This window comes from Loxodonta africana, unplaced genomic scaffold (assembly GCF_030014295.1).
Source record: "Loxodonta africana isolate mLoxAfr1 unplaced genomic scaffold, mLoxAfr1.hap2 scaffold_29, whole genome shotgun sequence".
Taxonomy (NCBI): Eukaryota; Metazoa; Chordata; class Mammalia; order Proboscidea; family Elephantidae; genus Loxodonta; species Loxodonta africana.
In genome coordinates this window covers 3,240,917-3,260,414 of record NW_026975011.1, presented here as the reverse complement: position 1 = coordinate 3,260,414, position 19,498 = coordinate 3,240,917, and the positions used below count along the sequence as shown (strand labels likewise).

Here is a 19,498-nt window from a genome sequence, read left to right as displayed (position 1 = left end):
TCCAGCTAGAATTTAAAGAAGTTTCCCAGAGAGGACATGAACCTATAGTACTGTCTCTCAGTTGCCCCCTGGGGTTTGAAAATTTCCCAACAGTATGAGTCTGCAAGACATGGTTTTATATGGTCTGACTCGCTTAAGAGTTTGCAAAACTTTTATGTCCCTGAGTAATCAGGGTTTTTTTTTTTTTTTTTCTCCTGCTTTTTTTTATAGCTGTTCTTGAGTTTCTATTTGAAGGTGCTTACATTTCCCTTTATGTTCAGGAAGAGAACACTGTGTATGCTGGGATGGAAATGCCTATGTTCTTATTAAAAGCAAGAGCTGAGTTCTGGGATAAGGCACAGCATCAATCCATGAGGATAGCATATCTAGTTCTCAGGTTTGGGGACCAATGAATGCTTATTAAAGAGTAATACATTTCGTGTATAAATATGCAAAAATGTATAAAAACCAACTAAACCAAACCCAGTGCCATCGAGTCGATTCTAACTCATAGCGACCCTAGAGGACAGGGTAGAACTGCCCCATCGAGTTTCCAACGAGCACCTGGCAGATTCGAACTGCCAACTCTTTGGTTAGCAGCCATAGCACTTAACCACCTTGCTACCAGGGTTATAGATTAATACAAATATTATCTTTTTTCTCAATAACTGATCCCTATTTTCCATGACTTTGAAACCAAGAGCCTGGTTTCTGACTCTGAGTGGAACAAATGGTTAACACACTTAGCTACTAACCCAAAACTTTGAAGTTCAATCCACATCTAGGCACCTCAGAAGAAAGGCCTGGCCATCTACTTCCACAAAATCAGTTCTTGAAAACCCTATGATGTACAGTTCTTCTCTGACACATACGGGTTCCCCGTGAGGCAGATTAGACTTGATAGCAACTGTTTTTGTTTTCTAAGAATTTTTTCTCTTTTCCTTTAATTGGAAAAGAATGAATGACAGATCCATTGAAGTTTGAGGGGAAGCCTGGATTTGACCCATAAGGCCACTTCAGAAAGGGGTCAAAACAGTTTGTTGCTCCATGTAATCTTTAAACATTTTACTTTACCTATTTATATGGCTATTCGTACCCCACAAAAGATGCAAAATTGAAGTGATTCATCAGAAAAGTCAAGGCCTAGAAGCACCTTCACATCAGTTGCCTATGGGATTAAAGAATGTGTGTTGTTTTCTTTTTATTAAAATTTTAGATGTCTGCCTCAACCAGAAGAACTGGCCAATATGGACCACACATGCAGTGATACAGACAGAAATCCCCAGGGAACTGCCTGAGTCACGGCATGGAGCCTATGGAAGGTCTGGGTGATCTGGCTAGGCAGCAGCAAGAGGGGCACTCAAGGTAAAGAATGTCTTCTCCACTCTCAACACCCTCAGTCAGAGCATGGACAGGTGAGAGCTGATAAGGGCCCACACACACAGCACAAGGCCAAGGAGTAAAAAAAAGTAGCAGGGGACAATTTTTATCCCAGAGCCCTGAACATGTGCTATGTCGCCCAAACTTAGCATGTCAGCACCACTCTGGTAACTCAATGTGGTGCAATCCTGTGAAAAAAATAAATACCCAACCTGCAATAATCATTTGCTTGCCAGATGACCCGATTGGAGCAGGGGTCCCAGCCACAGGACTTGGCATAACATCATTGGGGCTGAATAAGAGCTTATGGAGGCTGCTGGTTGACCCCATGGATGGGCTAGAGTATGGAAGAGCAACTTGAAAAGGAGAAATAGGAAGGGGCCCATGCAGTCAAGTCCAGGTTGGGGAGCCTCGTCTGGAAAGCACCTCCAGCTTCCCAATACTGGGCATTGGAGAGCTTAGAAAATTTTCAGAAGACACTCCAAAGTGTGGAAGCAAGGATAGTGTTCTGCTGGCCCAGGTCTAAGGGTAACACATTGCTGTCATTTTGATACTATACTGCTCTCTAAAATACCAGTTCTCTAAATCTATGAACATAAAGTGACAATTGATGCAATTTATAGAGTCAGGGGAAAGATAATTGTTCCAGACAGAGGGAATAGCTTATGAATGCACAGTCCCTATGGAAAGAACATGACTCGTCACTAAGAGGAACAGAAAGGGGCCACATGGACTGGAAGATCAGTCAGGGGTTGTCTATGAGAGAGGAGTTCAGAGAGGTACGAGAGCAGCAAGATTACTGCAGCCTGATCTTCAGCAACCGTAATGTTTTAACTTACCCTGAATGACATGGAGTGCAATTGCAGTCATGATATGATCTTATTCATGGTTTTAAAACATTTCTCTGTGCTGAGGGTAGAGTATTGGGGCAGAGGGTTCAAAGATAAAAGCAGGGAGACTATGTAGGAGGTAATTGCAATAATCCAGGTGATTACAATGATGGCTTGGAATTAGGTGACAGCTCCCAAAATGATAAGAAGCTCTTGAATTTGGGATACATGTTAAAGTTAAAGCCAACAGGATTTCTGGATAGAGTGGATGTGGGGAATGAGAAAATACAAATAGATCAAATGTGCCAACAGTCAAGATGAAGGATGACATAGGTGGAATCAATCTGGGGATGGGAGCAGAACCAGGAATACAGCTTTGGGTTTGTTCAGTTTGAGATATCTATTTGTCATTTAGTTGGAGATACCATGAAAGCAGGTGGATGTCCAGATTTCAAGCTCAAGGAAGATTCTGGGACTTAGATATTAATTTGGGAACCTTGGTCATGTAAAGAGTATGTGAAGGCAGAGGACTATATCAACTAGGTTAAATGGTGCTAATAGATTTAATAAGATGAGAAACTGGCAATTGCTGTTAAATTTTATGTTACAGAGATCTGAGTTGTCCTTGAGAATAGGATTTACAGATAGTATTAGGTATTAAAGTGTGACTGACAGGAATTTAAAGAGAATGGAAGAAGAGAAATGGGAGACAGGCATCATCGTGATCCCTTGAGTTCTGCTGCAAAAGAGGGAGAATGAAATGAAGTATTACATAAAAAGGAAGTGGAGTAAAAAAAAAGGTTTCTTTAAGGATGAGAGAGGTAATGAATTGCTTCTTTGCTAATGTAACTATTCCAAGAGAGAGTGAAACATAGATGAAATAAAAGACAGAAGAGATTCTTAGACAAGTAAGTGTCCTTGTGTAAACAGTGAGAAGATGACATCCCATGCAAAAATAAAGAGAATGGTTGCCTTTGGTAAGGGTCACAGACACTTTGTTTAAAATAGCAGTTAAGAAGGCAGCATATAAGTGAATGGAGGCTGGTAGAATGATAGATATAGTTGTAGGAGTCTGGAAGTTCTCTTTTGATGGTTTAAATTATCTCAATTAAATATGAAGGAAGTACATCAATGTTTCCCATTAAGTTTGACACTTGTGGTAGTTTTTTGGGCAGATACCTTTCTTCAAATTAAAGTATCCTTCTATTCTTTTCTTTGCTAAACCTTAGTATCATGAAGAGTTGTGAATTTTTGCAATTCTAATACAGAGGTGATCATATAATTTATCAGCTGGTATTAGTAACAAGAAGTCCCCTGAAAACAAAAGAGTAAGACTAAGATTTGTTTCAGATGTCAGGATGCCAAAAAAAAAAAAAAAAAAAAGTCAGACACTGAGCTGTTAAATAACATGCTTAATGAGTAAAGTCTATTTAACGTGAACTAATTTGGGGATCCCACAAAATGATACGAAATTTGTGAGAACTAATTAACAAGGAATATCAGCATTAATGAACAGAACAGTTCATAAATGTAATAGATGATATAGATTCTGATATTACTTTATTTTTTAGCAGTGACTTAAACAAGTTGGAAATTTAGTTCTCTCTTACATAAATGAAATTTGTATGGGGCTGGTATTACAACTCTATGATAGGGATATGGAATCCTTCAGTCTTCCTTTTCCACTAATCTTGACACACATCCTCATGGTCCAAAAGTGCTGCCTGAATTCCCACAACGATTCCACAATCACAGAATTATCATTTAATACACCACCTTCATTTATATTTTATTGGCCATAATTCGTCACGTGGCCACACCTAACTACATTGGATGCTGGGACATGTCTTTTAGCTAGGAAGAAATATGCCTTAAAAAACCAAACATACAAACATTGCCATCCCTTGAATTCTGACTGGGAAAGTTTCCAGATTTGTGATCTTTATAAGGAAAGCAGACTGTCACATCTTTCTGCTGCAGAGCAGGAGATGCTTTCGAACAAACACTCCTTACATCAGCAGCCGAGGGCTTACTTACAGTGCCACCAGGGCTGCTCAACTAGGATCAGTACTCTAAAAGTAATTTTTTTTTTCAGTTAAAATAGCTTCAGGAAGTTCCTATTCCTGATATCTAAGATATTTTTTTTCCTTCTTTCCATGAAGGTTTTTCAAAGTATGGTTTGAATGGCAAGAAGCTTAATAATCTGATTCCTGTCTTTTAGTGAATTCTTTTCATTATTTTATTCTAAACAAACATAAAATTCAACTCTCCTCAGATTCCCTAAGACGATACTGAGCTGCCAACTCCAAGATATGAGTGACCTGAGGGTGGAAATAGCATTTCCTGACCTACCCATTAGTATTTTTCTGTTGCATTACATTACATTCAGCAATACAGGTTCCAGCCCCTATAAAGTATTTGGTCAAGCCCATTTTGATTTCCTTCCTCTTGAAATTTAATTTTTTTAAGCTTAATGTTTTATTTTTCATCAGAAAGCACCACCAGTCTGGTCCACAATTTCCTCATGGCATTTTTCACTTCCTTATTCTTGAAAAGGTTTTTTTTTTTTTTTTTTAAATTCCTGAAAGTATAAATCAAAGGATTGAGCAAGGGAGTTATGAATGTGTGCAAACTATGGCCACCATCTTGTCGAAGGAGAAAGCAGATGGAGGTCGGGCATACACAATTATGCATGGGACAAAGAATAAAACCACGACAGCAATGTGAGATCCACAGGTGGAGAGAGCTTTCCGCCGTCCTTCAGAGCTATGAGTTCTTAGAGAGAGCAAGATGACACCATAGTAGATGAGCAACAAGGAGAAGATTATGGTGCAGATAAACCCACCATTGGCAACCACAGAAAGGCCAAAGATGTGAGTGTCAGTGCAGGCAAGCTTCAATAATGGGTACAAATCACATAGAAAGTGATCGATAGCATTGGGGCCACAGAAGGGCAGCTGGAAAGTAAAGAGAATTTGTATCACAGAATGCAGAAAGCCCCCTGTCCAGGCTACCCCCATCAGGATACCACAGAGCCTCCAGTTCATGATAGAGGAGTAGTGCAATGGCTTGCAAATGGCCACATAGCAGTCATAGGCCATGGCGGTGAGGATAATCACCTCCACTCCAGCAAAGAAGTGCTCAGCAAAGAGCTGGGTCATACAGCCCTTGAAGGAGATGGTTTTCTTCTCATAGAGGGAGTCCGCAATCATCTTTGGTGCAAATGCAGAGGAATAGCAGGCATCCAGGAAGGACAGGAAGGCCAGAAAGAAGTACATGGGGGATCCCAGGAGTTTCGGGCTGCTGACAATGGTCACCACAACTAGCAAATTGCCCCCAACAGTTGCCATGCAGCAAAACAAAAAATACAACAAATTCTATTTTTTGAACACTTGGGTTCCATGAAAGACCCAAGAGGACAAATTCAGTTTCAAAGCTTTCATTTTGCATATTTTGGAGGAAAAGGTGGAAGCTACCACAGTGACCATGTAGAATCTGAAATTATGAGAAAGATGTTTGTCTCAAACGAGTTTATGATATTGGCATAGTCATCAAAGTATCGATGAATCCATAAGCAAAATTATTTTAAGTCCTTTGTTCTTGTTAAAAATACAAAAAAAGAAATTTCTTGAGCTATGAGCCAGAGCTGAGGTTAAACCCTTTAAAACAGTCAGAGTTTCAATATGTGGGAATGGAAACATTCATATGTGGTAGGGATGACAAATAGTTTTTAAAGTGGGTGCCAGCTTTGACTTGTTAGGAGTGGCTACCTAGAGGGAAATGTTGAGGAGGATTCTGAAGCACATCCAAGATCTGAGGAAAGGAGGACTATAATGTATTAGTTATGCCTTCCATTGACATGGCATGGGAACCATGATGACTTGCATGGGAAATGCATCCTTCCCCAGGAGACTGCCTTAAAAAAAAAAAAAAAAAGCCTTATCTACAAATAAAAGAACAGATAACATGTATTTTAAGAGACATTTGGAAGCCATGCCCACTCTCCCAAATGTTTCTTTAAAAGTTTGAGCTGAACTGAGCCTTTAAGATGGAGTACTTCATTCCGTATAAAAAATAAAGACCAAGGGAAAAAGTGCCTAACTGTATGCTTAAAGAGAGTATATATTAAGTGTCGTTTTTTTAAAATTCATTTTAAAATGAAAACTGAAACTGACTAAAATAATAATAATAATACCTACTTTAAAATGTTGTGTTGTTGACTAAGTGAAATAACTCAAGGAAAGCAATTGCTCAGTGCCTAGTTTCTAGGATACAGTCCATATTAGATTTTATTACCCCTAATAACCCTAATTTGGGAGGTTAAGTTAAAAAATTAACAAAAGGTATATCTGGGATTTTCTGGCTCCAAAGACAAAGTCCATTCCACTGGATCAATAACGAGCAGTGAGAACATTTCTTTTCTGGGAGAACTTCAGAGCAAGGATGGCCTTTGTACAGTCTCCGCACAGCTCTCAAGGTTAAAACCTTCTGATTCATTTATTCATGTTTAAATTAGACACCTCAGGGAAAAGAAACTCCACATGATTTATAATCAGAAGGTAATGGCCCTACCATATAAATAAATATCAAATACATATACAAAGGGCAACAACCATGGAAGTGAAGAATAGAAACAACATATTCAACATAAGCCAGTCTGAAGACTTTATTAATTCTTAACCAATTCTTTAAACAACGTGACCTAACATGATCAAGTGCAACTCCTCAAGGCATATTCATTTCAAAATTATATAATGTCATTGTAAAACAGTAAATACATTGCTTACAAAAGCATCTGACAAGACTATGATGAGGGCCAATTTTGAAAATGTGAAAGCGTTGGTTATCCCAAAGAACTGTTGCAAACAGTGATTATTATTATCTCACTCAATAAACCAGCTGCTTTCCCCATAGAAAGCATTTCCACGATTCAACCAGATAATTATTTCAACTTCTTACTTCATTTTCCATGGGTAGACACAGCATTGAAGAATTAGCCTGTCCTTGTTTGTACCTATAATAGAAATTTATCACTCAAATCATTTACATAATTATATGTTTGCAAAAGAGATGAATAAAATACTTGTGGGGCTGATTTTGTTGAATGCCACTTAGAATTGACAAATAAAACTAGTGAATATACAATTTTACAGTTTAATGCAATCTGTTTGTTTGCTTTTAAACAACCATTTTCCTTATGTTCCCGGGGACCTAGGCAATCCTAAATTGTGCCAGCACTGTTAACTCCGTATCCAGCTGCAAGCTGTTACCCAGAAACAAACAAAAAAACATAAAACAAACCCAAACGGGTCATTGGGTCTGTCAACAAACATATATTAAAATATAAAGATTATCAGTAGAATAAAGGATTAACCTAACCACAGAAGGCCATAACCACAACAGGCCAATTTGTTTATCAGGATTCACATGGCTTCAGACACTAAGAAACTGTATCAAAGGGGGAGGACTGAGTGCTCTAACTTGTTCAGTGGACTGTGGAAGTGCCTACCAAAACTAAGTGACGATTTACCCCAGGAAGCAAGTTAGAGATCTACCCTATATCACACATAGCCCACATCACTGAAACAGTTATCATATGACAGACCCTGGGCCCCTGAGCCAATAGACCAAACTGTTAGAAAAGATGAACAAGAAAAGGTCACCCAATCACGATCTTAGTTCTTTGTATTTCCTTAAACCAAAGATAGTCTCTAAGTAATTTTCTTGTAGGCAATTATACCAATGGCTGTGAAGAACCCCTAGAATCACTATTACTCATGATGAATCCGCACCTGTCAAAATTGTATAAAAAGCACTTATTGATTATCCTTCTTTGGATTTTGGTTTGTTTGTAGCCTGAGTGCTTGCAGACAATATCCTTTTTTGTTTTCTGACATGTCACAATAAAAAACTCTGTTGCAGAAGGCTTTAGTGAAAGTTATCACTCTACAACAGACATAGGATTCAACAGTGGTCATTTTAGCCTAGGACAAAAGTAAAGGAGACAATGAAGTGAAATAAGTAAGAACATCAACTCCAGACTCATACAGGCTTGGGTTCGTATCCAAGCTCTTCTATTTAGTTATGCCTCATGGAACAAGTTGCTTCAAATCCTTGGTTTCCACCTCTGAAAAGTGAGCTAATAAGAATGCCTGTTGATAGAATCAGATAACACAATACACATAAATACATTCAACAGGAGATCAAACCCCCAGACCACTGACACAGAAAATTGTCAACATTTTTACTTACACTTAATTCCACTTTTACCATGAACAGGGCTGACAAGTGCTTTTACTGGTAAACTCTTTGACTCTTTCTTTTATTACTTTAAAAATGGAAATTATTTTATTTGGTCACAGTGTAGATATGCCAATTTTTTTTAATGCATAGCACTTTTAAATAACCTTTGTAATCCCTTAGTACCTGTGAAACCCACATGAGTCCACTGCTACTTCAGGCAGCTTCTTTATACAAAGAAAATCAAGCTGTCTGTAAATTAATTGATGCTAATTTATATTAATGATTAAATAATTCTGAAAATGCAAAAATGTGAATTATAAATCTCACCATGTATCATGTTTTTTTTTTTTTGAAAATTCTAGTGTTGCCAATCTCCTATTCTTTATGGAGAAAAGTCCATTCAGTGGCTGGATAAAATGTGAATGTCATTTCCAAGTCTTATTTCTACATCTAAGAGAGAGAGAAAGTCTCACAGACACACAAGGCAGAGAATGTTCCCCATTGCTTCTCAACTGCTGTTTCTAATTTGCTGTCATGGAACAAAACACAGAGAAGCAAAGGTCTCCTCCTTTATTTCCAACTGGAATTTAAAAAGGTTTCCCTGAGAGGACATGAACCTGTAGAACTGCCTCTCAGTTGCCCCTGGGGATTTGAAAAATTTCAGTCAGCATGATTATCCCAGGCACTTTTACGTGGTTTGAAGTATTTAAGCATTGGCAGCATCCCGAGGTCCCAAATCAATTGGGAATTTTTTTTTTTTAATCTCCTTCTTTCATACCTACTCCTGAGATTCTATGTGAAGATGTTTTCACTTCCCTTTATGTTGAGGAACATAACAATGTGTATACTGGAATAGAAACGCCTATGTTCTTACTAAATTCAAGACCTCAGTTCTGGAATAAGGCACAGCATCTATACATGAGGACAACATGTGCTGTTCTTGGGCTGGGGTAGCAATGAGTGCTTCTTAAGAAATAACATATTTCATATAGAAATATGCAAAACTATATAGACTAACCCAAATGTTATTTTTTTCTCTACATACCTGATCTTGATATTCCATGACTTTAAAACTATAAGCCTGATATCCGTCCCTGGGTGGTATAAATCTTTAATGCACACACCTGTTAACTGAAAAGATGGATGTAAAAGTCTACCTCGAGGTACCTCAGAACAAGGTCCTGGCCATCTGCTTCCAAAAAATTAGTACTTAAAAGCCCTATGAGGCATAGTTCTACTCTGACACACATGGGGTCCTCATGAGTCAGAATCAACTCGACAGTAATGGGTTTTGTTTGTTTGTTTGTTTAATATTTTCTTCTCTTCCCATGTTATATGAAAAGAATGAGTGACAGATCAGTTTGCTCTGATGAAATGTAGTATTGTGATTGAAGTTTGAAGGAAAACCTGGAGATGCCCCAACAGGCCGCTTCAGAAAGGGGCTAAACCAAACACTTTGTTACTCCATTCACTATTTAAACATTTTACTTTACCTACTTCTATGGCAATTCATACCTCACAAAGATGTAAAATTTAAGTGATTCATCAGAAAAGTTAAGGCCCAGAGGCACCTTCACATCAAGCACCTATGGGAACAAAGAACAAGGGTTGCTTTCTTTTTATTAAAATTTTAGAGGTTTACTCTGACCAGAAGAACTGGCTGACATGGGCCACATTCCTTGTGATTCAAGGACAGAAAGCCACAGACAGCTGCCTGATACAGGGCCTGGAATCTGTGGAAAGACTGGATGATCTTGTTAGGTACTGTCAAGATGGACACTCAGGGTAAAGGATGTCTTCCTTCACTCTCAACACCCTCAGTCAGAGCATAGACAGATGAGAGCTTGATAAGGCCCCCACAAAGGGCCCAAGGCCAAGGATCAGCAGGGGAATATTTTTATCCCAAAGCACTGAACTTGTGTCTCGAACTGAGCATTGTCAGCACCACTCTGGTAACCCAAACTAGTGCAATCCTGTAGAAATAAATAAATACAGATCCAGCCTGCTGAAGCCATTTGGATGCCAGACCATATACCTTGAACCGGGGTCCCAGTTGCAGGACCAGTCATAACTTGATAGGGGCTGAATAAGAGCTCCTGGAGGATTCTGGTTGACTCCATGGATGGGATAGAGTATGGAAGAGCAAGATGAAAAGTAGAAATGGTCAGGGGTCCATAGAGTCATGTCCAAGTTGGGATGTTGTACCCAGAAGGCACTACAGACTTCCCAGTCACAGGCACTGGAGAATGGTGGACATTTTGCAGCAGGCAATTCAAAGCATGCAAGCAGGGGCACGGTTCTGCTTGTCCAGGTCCAAGGGTAGTTTTATGTAAAATATCACTTCTTCAAATTTGTGAATACAAAATGAGATTGTAAGTCATTTAGAAAGTTCAGGGGAAGGAAAAGTATTCCAGACAGAAGGAATAGCCTATGGATGTGAAGGCCCTATGACAAGAGTATACCTGGCCAGCAAGCAGAACAGAAAAGGGTCACGTGGACTGAAGAATCAGTGAGGGGTCAGCCATGAGTGAGGAGTTCAGAGAGGTGGGAGGGTAGCAAGATTACTGCTGCCTGATCTTTAGCAATTGTAAGGTTTTAGCTTTTATCCTGAGCACCAGTGCAGTTGAGTAGAGTCATAATATGATCTGACTTATGTGTTTAAAGAATAACTCTAACTTTCTTGCTAAGGATAGAATTGGAGTATCGTGTACAAGTTAAAGCAGGGAGACTAAGTAAGAGGGACTTGCAATAATCGAGGTGAAAGAGGATGGTGGCTTGGAATTAAGTGACAGCTCTCAAAATGAAAAGAAGTTCTTGAATTTGAGATATAGGTTAAAGCTGAGAGGATTTCCTGATAGAGTGGATGTGGGCAAGGAGAAAAACAAATGAACCAAATGAGCCATAGGTAGAGATGGAGGATGACGTGAGTGGAGACTGCTGGGGAATTGGGTCAGAACAACCAGAAACACAGCTTTGGATTTATTCAGTTTAAGAAACCAACTTGTCATTTAGATGGAAATACCATAGAAGTAGTTGGACCTATAGATCTCAACCTCAAGGAAGAGGTCTGGGCTGGCAATATTAATTTGGGAACCTTGGTCATGTAAAGAGATTATGGAAAGAAAGAGGGAACAGATCAACTGGCTTAAATGATGTTAATGGATTTAATAAGATGAGAAATGAAAAACTGCTGTTAAATTTACCAATGCAGAGGTCTGTGGTGACCTTGAAGAGAGGATTTTCAAATAATTTTAATTATTGACATGTGACTGAAAGGATTTTAAAGAGAGGTGGGAGATGGGCATTATAGAGATCTCTTAGTTTTGCTGCAAAGGAGGGAGAATGAAATGGGGTATTAGATAAAAAGGAAGTAGAGTCAAAAATATTTTTAACGATGAGAGAGGTAACAGATTGCTTCTTTGACTATGTAACTCATTCAGTAGAGAGGGAAACATGGATGAAATAAGAGTCAGAAGAGATTCTTAGACAAGCATCCTTGTGTAAGCAGGGTGGAGATGAGGTACCATGTAAAAGTAAAGAGAGACTGCTTGTCTTTGGTAAGGGTCGCAGACACTTCATTTACAGTAGCAGTTAGAAGGCAGAATATAACTGATTGGATGCTGGCAGATTGATAGATATAGTTGTGGGAGTCTGGAAATTCTCTTTTGATGGTTTAAATTATTTCACTGAAATAGGGAGAAAGTACATCAATGCTTCCCATTAAGTTTGAAGCTTGTAGTAATTTTTTGCTCAGATACCTTTCTTCAAATGGAAGTATCCTTCAATTCCTACTTTGCTAAACCTCAGAGTCATGAACAGGTGAGAATTTTTCAAATTCTAATACAGAGGTAATCATATAATTTACCAGTTAGTATTAGTAACAACAAGTCTCCATAACAGAACAGTATGAACAAAATTTGTTTCAGATGCCAAGGTGTTCAAAAAAAAAAAAAAAAAGTCAGACATTGAGCTGTTAAAAAACATGTTTAATGGGTAAAGGCTATTTAATGTGAACTACTTTGGGGATCCTACAGAACTGTAAGAAATTTGTGAGAACAAATTAACAGGGAATATTACAACATTAATGAACAGAACAGCTCATAAATGTAATAGATGACGTAGATTCTGATATTACTTTATTTTTTTAGCAGTGACTTAAACAAGTTGGAAATTTATTTACCTCTTACATATAGGAAGTCTGAGCCAGGTATTATGGGGCTGCTATTTCAACTCCACAACATTAGGGTTTTAGGATCCTTCAGTCTTGCTTTTCCACTAACCTTAACACACATCCTCAATGTCCAAGACGGCTGCCTGAATTCCCACCACAATTCCACATTCACAGAATTACCATTTAATATACCACTTTCATTTACATTTTTTGGGCCATAATTTGTTCTCATGGTCACACCTAACTACATTGGATGCTGGGAAATGTCTTTTAGCTAGGAAGCAATATTTCTTAAAAAAAACAGCAGCAGCAACAAAAAACAAACAAACAAAAAGACAATTGCCATCTCCTGAATTTGGACTCAAAAGGCCTCCAGATTTTTGATCTTTATAAGGAAAGGAGACTGCCACATCTTTCTGCTGTAGAGCAGGTGGTGCTTTCAAACCACCACTCTTTATGTCAGCAGCTGAGGGCTTACCTGCTATGCCACCAGGGCTGCTTGACTGGGATCAGGACCTTAAAAGTAAACTTTTTTTTTAAGTTAAAATAGTTTCAGGAAGTTCCTATTAATGATATTTAAGATTTTTTTTCTTCTTTCCATAAAGGTGTTTCAAAGTATGGTGTCAATGGCAAAAAGTTTAATAGATAATCTGAATCCTCTTTTGTAGTGATTTCTTTTCATTGCTATATTCTAGACAAACATAAAATTCAATTCTCCTTAGATTACCTATAAGGATACTGAGCTGCCAACTCCAAGATATGAGTGATCTGAGGGTGGTAATAGCATTTCCTGATCTACTCGTTAGTATTTTTCTATGGCAGTACATTACGTTCTGCCTTACAAGTTCCAGCCCCTATAAAGTACTTGGTTACGTGCATTTTATTTCTTCCCACTTCAAATTTAAATTTTTAAGTTTTATTTTTCACCAGAAACCCAGCAATCTGGTCCATAATTTCCTCATGACATTTTTCACTTCCTTATTCCTGAAAGTATAAATCAAAGAATTGAGCAAGGGAGTTACGAAGGTGTAAACTATGGCCACCATCTTGTCGAAGGAGAAAGCAGATGGAGGTCGGGCATACACAATTATGCATGGGACAAAGAATAAAACCCCAACAGCAATGTGAGATCCACAGGTGGAGAGAGCTTTCCACCGCCCTTCAGAGTTATGGGTTCTTAGCAAGAGCAAGATGACACAATAGGAGATGAGCAACAAGAAGAAGATTATGGTGCAGATAAGTCCACTACTGGCAACCACAAAAAGGCCAAGGATGTGAGTGTCAGTGCAGGTAAGCTTCAATAATGGGTACAAATCACATAGAAAGTGATCGATAACATTGGAGCCACAGAAGGGCAGCTGGAAAGTAAAGAGACTTTGTATCACAGAATGCAGGAAGCCCCCTGTCCAGGCTACCCCCATCAGGATACCACAGAACCTCCAGTTCATGATAGAGGGGTAGTGCAATGGCTTGCAAATGGCCACATAGCAGTCATAGGCCATGGCGGTGAGGATAATCACCTCCACTCCAGCAAAGAAGTGCTCAGCAAAGAGCTAGGTCATACAGCCCTTGAAGGAGATGGTTTTCTTCTCATAGAGGGAGTCCACAATCATCTTTGGTGCAAATGCAGAGGAATAGCAGGCATCCAGGAAGGACAGGAAGGCCAGAAAGAAGTACATGGGTGATCTCAGGAGTGTGGGGCTGCTGACAGTGGTCACCACAACTAGCAAATTGGCCCCAACAGTTGCAATGTAGCAGAACAAAAATACAACAAATTCTATTTGTTGAACACTTGGATTCCATGAAGGACCCAAGAGGACGAACTCAGTTACAAAGCTTTGGTTTTGCATATTTCAGAGGAAAAGGTGGAAGCTAACACAGTGATCATATAGAATTTGAAATTATGAGAAAGATTTTTGTCTCAAACCAGTTGATGATATTAGTTATTAGTATAGTCATCGAATTTTTGGTGCGTCCATAATCAAAATTAGTTTAAGTGCTTCTGTTGTTTTTAAAAATACAAAATTAGAAATTTCTTGAGGCATCAGTCAGAACTGAGGTTAAACTCTTTAAAACAGTCAGGCTTTCAGTATGGGGGAAGGGAACCATTCACATGTGGTAGGGATGACAAATAGTTTTTAAAGTGGGTGCCAGCTTTGACTTGTTAGGTGTGGCTACCTAGAGTGAAATGTTGAGGAGGATTCTGAAGCACATCCAAGCTCTGAGGAAAGGAGGACTATAATGTATTAGTTATGCCTCCCATTGACATGGCATGGGAACCAGGATGACTTGCATGGGAAATGCATCTCTCTCCAGGAGACTGCCTTACCTACAAATAAAAGAACAGCTAACATGCATTTTAACAGGCAATTGGAAATCATGCCTACTCCCCCAAATATTTCTTTAAAAATCTGATCTGAACTGGGCCTTTAAGATGAATTAATTCATTTCTTATCAAAAATAAAGACCAACAGAAAATTCCCTAACTGTATGTTTAACAAAAATAAGGATGCATTCAGTTTTGGGTTGTCTTTGTTTTTGTTTTAGTCATCATTTTAAAATATAAACAGAAGCCGACAAAAATAATAAAACTCACTTCAAAGTGTTCTGTTGATGACTGAGTGAAATAATGCAAGGAAAAAAGCAATTGCTCAGTGTCTAGTGTCTAGGATACTGTCAATGTGAAGTCTTATTATCCCTATTTTACATTAGCTAAGTTATGGTTTGAGAGTTTAAGAAATTAACAAAAGTAGATCTGGGATTTTCTGGTACCACAGCCAAAGTCCATTCCACTGGATCCATAAAGAAAGCAGTGAGAATGTTTCATTTCTGGGAGAACTTCAGAGTAAGGATGGCTTTTCTATGCTCACCACACACCTCTCATTGTTAAAACCTTCTGAGAAACTCCACATGATTTATAACCAGAAGGTATTGTCCCGACTCTATATATACACACATACGCATGAAATACATATACAAAGGGCAACAACCATAGAAGTAAAGAATAGAAACATGTTCAACATAAGCCAGTCTTTATTCATTCTTTAATTAATTAAGACTGTATTAATTCTTAACCAATTACTTAAAAAATGTGGCTCAATACGATCAAGTGCAAGTCCTCACGGTTTATTTGTTTCACAATTATATAACATTATTGTAAAATAGTTCATGCATTGCTTAACTAAGCATCTCCTAAGACTACGATGAGGGCTAATTCTGAAAATGTGAAGGTGTTGCTTATGGTAAAGAAGTGTTGCAGATTGTGGTTATTATTATCTCACTCAGTAAACCAGCTGCTTTCCCCATAGAAAGCATTTCCATGACTCAACCACATAATTACTTCAACTTCTGACTTCATTTTCCATAGGTAGACCCAGCTTTGAAGGATGAGTGTGTCCTCCTTTATACCTATAACAGAAATTTATCACTCAAATCATTTAAGTAATTACATGTTTGCTAAAGAGATGAATAAAATACTTGCGGGGTTTATATCAGTAAATTGATTTTGTTGAATGCCACTTAGAATTGACAAATAAAATTAATGTCATCTGTTTGCTTTTAAACAGCCATTTTCCTTATGTTCCCAGGAACCTAGGCAATCCTAAATTGTGCCCGCACAGATAGCTCCATATCTAGCTGCAAGTGGTTACCCAGAAAACAAAACATAAAACAAACCCAAAAGGGTCATTGGGTCTGTCAACAAACATATATTAAAATATAAAGATTATCAGTAGAATAAAGGGTTAACCTAACCACAGAAGGCCATAACCACAACAGGCCAATTTGTTTCTCAGGATCCATAAGGCTTCAAACACTAAGAAATTGTACCAATGGGGTAAGACTGAGTGCTCTAACTTGTTCAATGGACTGAGGAAGTGCTTACCAAAAGTAAGTAACAATTTACCCCAGGAAGCGAGTTGGAGATCTACCCTATATCACAGGTAGCCCCCACCACAGAAAGCAATTATTATATGATAGAGCCAGGACCCCTGAGCCAACAGACCAAATTGTTAGAAAAGAGAAACAAGAAAATGCCTCCCAATCATGATCTTAGTTCTTTGTCTTTCCCTTAACCAACGATAGTCTGTAAGTCACTTATAGGTAATTATTCCAAGGATTGTAAAGAGCCAGTTGAATCTCCCTGACTCTTAATGAATCTGCACCTGTCAAAATTGTATAAAAAGCACTTATTGATTATCCTTCTTTGGATTTTGGTTTGTTTGTAGCCTGAGTGCTTACAGTCATTTTCCCTTTTTTGTTTTCTGATATGTCACAATAAAAAACTCTGTTGCAGAAGGCATTAGTGAAAGTTATCACTCTACAACAGATATAGGATACGACAGTGGTCAGTTTAGCCTAGGACAAAAGTAAGGGAGACAATGAAGTGAAATAAGTAAGAACATCAACTCCAGAGTCATACAGGCTTGGGTTCATATCCAAGCTCTTCTATTAAGTTATGCCTAATGAAACAAGTTACTTCAAATCCTTGTTTTCCACTTCTGAAAAGTGAGCTAATAAGAATGCCTATTGATAGAATCAGATAACACAATACACATAAATACATTCAACAGGAGATCAAGACCCCACAGCACTGACACGGAGAAGAATTGTCAACATTTTTACTTACACTTAATTCTCCCGTAATCATGAACAGGGCCGACAAGTGCTTTTACTGATAAGCTCTTTCCCTTCTTCTTTTATTAATTTAAAAATGGAAATCATTTTACTTGGTCACAGTGTAGGTATGCCAATTTTTTTAATGCATAGAACTTTTGAATGACCTTTGTAATCCTTTAGTAGCTCTCTAACCCACATGAGTCTACGTCTACTTCAGGCAGCTTCTTTATACAAAGAAAATCAAGTCGTCTGTAAATTAATTGATGCCAATTTATATTAATGATTAAATAATTCTGAAAATGCAAAAAAGTGAATTATAAATCTCACCATATATCATGTTTTTTTGAAAATTCTGATGTTGCCAATCTCCTATTCTTTGTGGAGAAAAGTCCATTCAGTGGCTGGATAAAATGTGAATGCCACTTCCAAGTCTTATTTCTACATCTAAGAAAGAGAGAAAGTCTTACAGGCACACTAGGCAGAGAATGTTCACCACTGCTTCTCAAGTGCTGTTTCCAATTTGGTGTCATGGAACAAAACACAGAGAAGCAAAGGTTTCCTCCTTTATTTCCAACTGGAATTTAAAGAGGTTTCCCTGAGAGGACATGAACCTGTAGAACTGCCTCTCAGTTGCCTCTCGGGGGTTTGAAAAGTTTCAGTCAGCATGATTATCCGAGATACTTTTAGATGGTTTGAAATACTTAAGCATTGGCAGAATTGCGACGTCCCAAATCAATTGGGAATTTTTTTTTTAATCTCCTTCTTTTATAACTACCCCTGAGATTCTATGTGAAGATGTTTTCACTTCCCTTTTTGTTCCGGAATATAGCAATGTGTATGCTGGAATGGAAACCCCTATGTTCTTACGAAATGCAAGAGCTGAGTTCTGGAATAAGGCACAACATCTATCCATGAGGAGTCAAAAAAATATTTTTAACAATGAGAGCAGTAACACATTGTTTCTTTGATGATGTAACTGATTCAGTAGAGAGGGAAATAAGGATGAAATAATAGACAAAGGAGATTCTCAGACAAAAGTCCTGTGTAAGTGGTGAGGAGATGAAGTCACATGTAGAAGTATAGAAAGACTGGTTGTCTTTGGCAAGGGTCACAGATACTTCATTTACAGTAGCAGTTAAAAGGCAGCATATAAGTGAATGGATGCTCATAGACTGATAGATACAGTTGTGCGAGTCTCAGAAGCTTTCTTTTGATGACTTAAATTATCTCAGTGAAATAGAATGTTCATCTAGTGTTTCCAATTAAGTTTGATTTTTCTGGTAGTTTTTTAGGTGGATATCTTTTTTCAAATTAAACTATCTGTTTTCACTTTATTAAACATTTTTATCATGGGTAGCGGTGAATTTTTCAAATTTTAATATAGAGATAATCACGTATTTTACAAGCTAAGGTTAGGAAACCCAAATCCCTATAGGAATCCTGGTGGCACAGTAGTTAAGCATTTAGCTGCTGTCTTAGTTATCTAGTGCTGTTATTACAGAAATACCACAAGTTGATGGTTTTAGTAAACAGAAATTCTTTAACTCACAGTCTAGGAGACAAGAAATCTGAAATCAGGGCACCAGCTCCAGGGTAAGGCTTTCTCTTTCTGCCTGTTCTGGGGGAAGACCCTTGGCATCAATCTCCTCCTGGTCTAACAGCTTCTTAGCACAGGAACCCCAGGTCCAAAGGACGTGCTCCAATCCTCATTCTTCATTCTTGGTGGTGTGAGATCCTCTTCCTCTCTGCTCTATTCCCTCTCTTATATCTCAAAAGAGGTTGAATCAAGATACAGTCTAAACTTGTGGATTGAGTCCTATCTTACTAACATAACTGCCCCTAATCCCGCCTCCCCGCCCCGTGCACCTGTCAGTCTGTAGTATTGTGGGGGCCTCCATGTTGCTGTGATGCTGGAGGTTATGCCACCAGTATTCAAATACCAGCAGGGTCACGCATGGGGAACAGGTTCCAGCTGAGCTTCCAGGCTAAGACAAACTAGGAAGAAGAACTTGGTGGTCTACTTCCAAAAAGAATTAGCCAGTGAAAACCTTATGAATAGCAGCAGAACATTGTCTAATATAGTACCAGAAGATGAGTCCCTCAGGTTGGAAATCACTCAAAATACAACTAGGAAAGAGCTACCTCCTCAAAGCAGAGTCAACCTTAATGACAAAGATGGAGTCAAGGCTTCTAGACCTTCATTTGATGATGTGGCATGACTCAGAATGGGAAGAAACAGCTGCAAACATCCATTAATAATCCAAACATGGAATATGCA

The 19,498-nt window shown here is 38.4% G+C and overlaps 1 protein-coding gene and 1 pseudogene across 1 annotated transcript; both read right to left on the bottom strand.

Moving 5' to 3' along the window:
• Positions 1-4,773: 4,773 nt before the first annotated feature.
• Positions 4,774-5,666, bottom strand: LOC135229433 (olfactory receptor 4C15-like). The gene has a single exon (XM_064279012.1). It carries the CDS (start codon positions 5,537-5,539, stop codon positions 4,805-4,807), a length of 735 nt encoding a protein of 244 aa, XP_064135082.1. The 5' UTR covers positions 5,540-5,666; the 3' UTR covers positions 4,774-4,804.
• Positions 5,667-12,984: 7,318 nt separating this feature from the next.
• LOC135229445 (olfactory receptor 4C15-like) lies at positions 12,985-15,216 on the bottom strand (annotated as a pseudogene).
• Between the last annotated feature and the right edge of the window lie 4,282 nt (positions 15,217-19,498).

Bases quoted from the DNA above. Each gene is read 5' to 3' on its own strand.
- LOC135229433 (XM_064279012.1), bottom strand. From the start codon at position 5,539: ATGGCAACTGTTGGGGGCAATTTGCTAGTTGTGGTGACCATTGTCAGC.